The 2,458-nt window shown below is 54.6% G+C and overlaps 1 protein-coding gene across 1 annotated transcript in view; it reads right to left on the reverse strand.

Moving 5' to 3' along the window:
• Positions 1-44: 44 nt before the first annotated feature.
• FKBP15 (FK506 binding protein 15, 133kDa) overlaps positions 45-2,458 on the reverse strand; it is a gene marked incomplete at both ends in the record, with an annotated part of 21,803 nt that continues 19,389 nt past the window's right edge. The window contains 5 exons of the mRNA XM_010138639.1: positions 45-395; positions 612-719; positions 1,232-1,342; positions 1,766-1,858; positions 2,220-2,398. Coding sequence (XP_010136941.1) covers positions 45-395; positions 612-719; positions 1,232-1,342; positions 1,766-1,858; positions 2,220-2,398 — 842 coding nt within the window. The remainder of the gene's footprint in view (positions 396-611; positions 720-1,231; positions 1,343-1,765; positions 1,859-2,219; positions 2,399-2,458) is intronic.

Consider the following 2,458-nt stretch of genomic DNA (forward strand, 5'->3'; position numbering starts at 1 on the left):
AGAACGTCCTCTTCCTCCTCAGGAACAGGCTGTCGGGCAAGCACAGGCCCCTCAGCGGGATCCCGGATGGATTCGGCTGTGGAAGAGAGATGCTTCCCCTGGACCTTCTCCTCTTCTGACACCCCATTGCTCCGTGTCACCTGCTCCTCCTCGGGACTTGTGGGACTGGCAGGGAGAGGAGCAGACTCGCTGTCCTGGTCAGACATGGCGGAGCCCATGGCTGCTGCCCCAGGACCAGCTGGGAGCGCAGCACTCTGTGCTGGGCTGTGCTGCACCGGCTCTTCGGGGTCAGTGTGTGCTCCCTCCTGCCTCACTGCTCCTGCTCCAGGTTCCTCCATTCCTCTGGCATGATCTGGTTTCTCCTGCTGCCTGTCGAGTAGCTGCAGTGTTACAGTCTAAAAAATGGAGTAGAGAGAACGTAGGTTATACCCCAGCATAAACCCTCACAGATCCCTCTGTCGTCTTCTACTCCTGGGCTGCTTTGCCACCCCCAACAAACTGCTGCTTCACAGCTACTTCACACTCGACACCAGTTTGTGTTTTCAGCCCAACAACGGTTCCCTCACGGCGACCACTGGCTGACCACCTCGTATCTCTCATCACTGCTGTACCTTAATAGTGCTCATGACAACACCCAGAACCGTCCTGCCACTGTATGTCTCTTCCAGCTCAAATTCCCCTCGGAGAGACTGAAACACACCGTTCATGATCTTCTTCACCTGGAGGAGAGCAAGGGACGAAACAGAGGTGTGATTCACTAGCATCTGACGCACTGGACTCCACACCAGATTCTTCTCCAGGTGAAGGAACAAAACCCCCAATCGCACAGGTGTGGTTTTCAAAGAACCCCCTCGTCAGATCAGAAGTTCCTGTGATGATGCAGAACTGGTGGTGCCAGCTTAATTCAGAGCTGTTACAAACACCCCAACCCCCCCCTCCAAAAGTGAAGCAGGTCTCGCAAACCCCAGGCAGACTGACACTGATTTATTATTCCTTCAATTTTTAAACCTAAACCCTCAAATCTTAAGTTTTAACCTAAACACTATAATCAAGCATTCAGGTGGGCAGCAGGAAGATCAGATCCTTCCTTCCTCTACAGGCCCCACTTCTAGAGACACAGCTCTTCTGGGGGGAAAAGAACCTTATTCCTTCTCTTTGAGCAGAGATGAGAAGGAATTCAAGGTAAACCAGTTTGCTTAGTAAGGAGAAGTATTGGCTAAGTCAAGCTCACTTCTTCAGTGAAGGCTGCAGGTGAAGACCTGCCCTGCTGCTCCTCCAGGTCTCGGATCCGTTCTTCATAGCGAGCCTTCAGCGCCATGAGATCGGCCTGCAAGGCTGAGCACTGCCGGGGAGAGCAGAGTCAGACCAGCCCCACGGACCCTTCCGCAGCGCGCCTGGCGCCGGCTGGGTTATCTGTAAACGGCTTTAGCGAGGGGTCAGGGGCTGAGGGCAGTTTAAGCAGGGCCTTGGCTCAAAGCAACAGCTCCCAAATAAAGGTATTCAGCCAAGCCACTGCCCTGGAGGCCCACAGCTGCGCCATTAGCTCTTCAGGTTCTCCAACACCAAGACCGAGACACTGAGCAACCAGTGATGTGAGCGCTGGGTCTCACCACCAAACCTGTTCTGGTTTGCTGGAGGCAACGCGAGGTTATTCCTTCCCTCTCCAACCCCAGAACTCATGTTCTCGTTACTCTGGACGCAGCAGCCTGAGGCCAGTGATCACTGTGTCCCAGCTCACCCTCAGCTGCTGCGTTACTCCCTTTACCTTCTCTTTGACAGGCTCCAGTTGCTCCAAACGTTGCTGAAACTCAGAGGATTTCTGCTCCTCTGCTTTTTTTGAGCGTTTTAGAGCTTCAAGCTGAAAGACAAGAGCTAGAGTCCATCAGGTAACAGCCCCCCTCAGGGTCACCCACCTCAAAACAGTTCCTGCCCCAAACCGATCCCTCAGAACAGCCCGGAGAAGCAGAAGAGATTGGAGCTGTGGCTCTAGTCCAAAACTGACATCATCTTGGCTCTCCCTCATCAGAACTGCCCTAGTGAATCCACCAGCCCACCAACCCACCGCGACAGATGCCAGCACGGACGTGTCCCGCAGCAAGACCAAATTCCCTGACAGTCAAGCAATTAAGAAGTCAAGCCACAGTTAAGTGGGAGAGGACTGTTGGTCCCAGTTACTGGCTGTCTGGCATCACGCTGCGGCGATCAAGAACAGCCCTTACCTTCTCCTCCAGCTGGGACACTTGCTGCTGCAGGGAATCCCTCTGCTCACACACCTCCTGGTACTGCCTGACATGCTGCTCCTTGGCCGAGGCCAGCGTACGTTCACATCTGGCTTCCCACTGGGATTCCAGCTCCGCCTGGATGAGCGATAGCTGCCCCCCATGTGAAAGAGATCGTTACAACATGCACAGGCTGGATTTGCCCAGCAAGTGGCTGACGGCTGGGGCTGGGCCCCGTG

This window comes from Buceros rhinoceros, unplaced genomic scaffold (assembly GCF_000710305.1).
Source record: "Buceros rhinoceros silvestris isolate BGI_N320 unplaced genomic scaffold, ASM71030v1 scaffold30946, whole genome shotgun sequence".
Lineage (NCBI taxonomy): Eukaryota > Metazoa > Chordata > Aves > Bucerotiformes > Bucerotidae > Buceros > Buceros rhinoceros.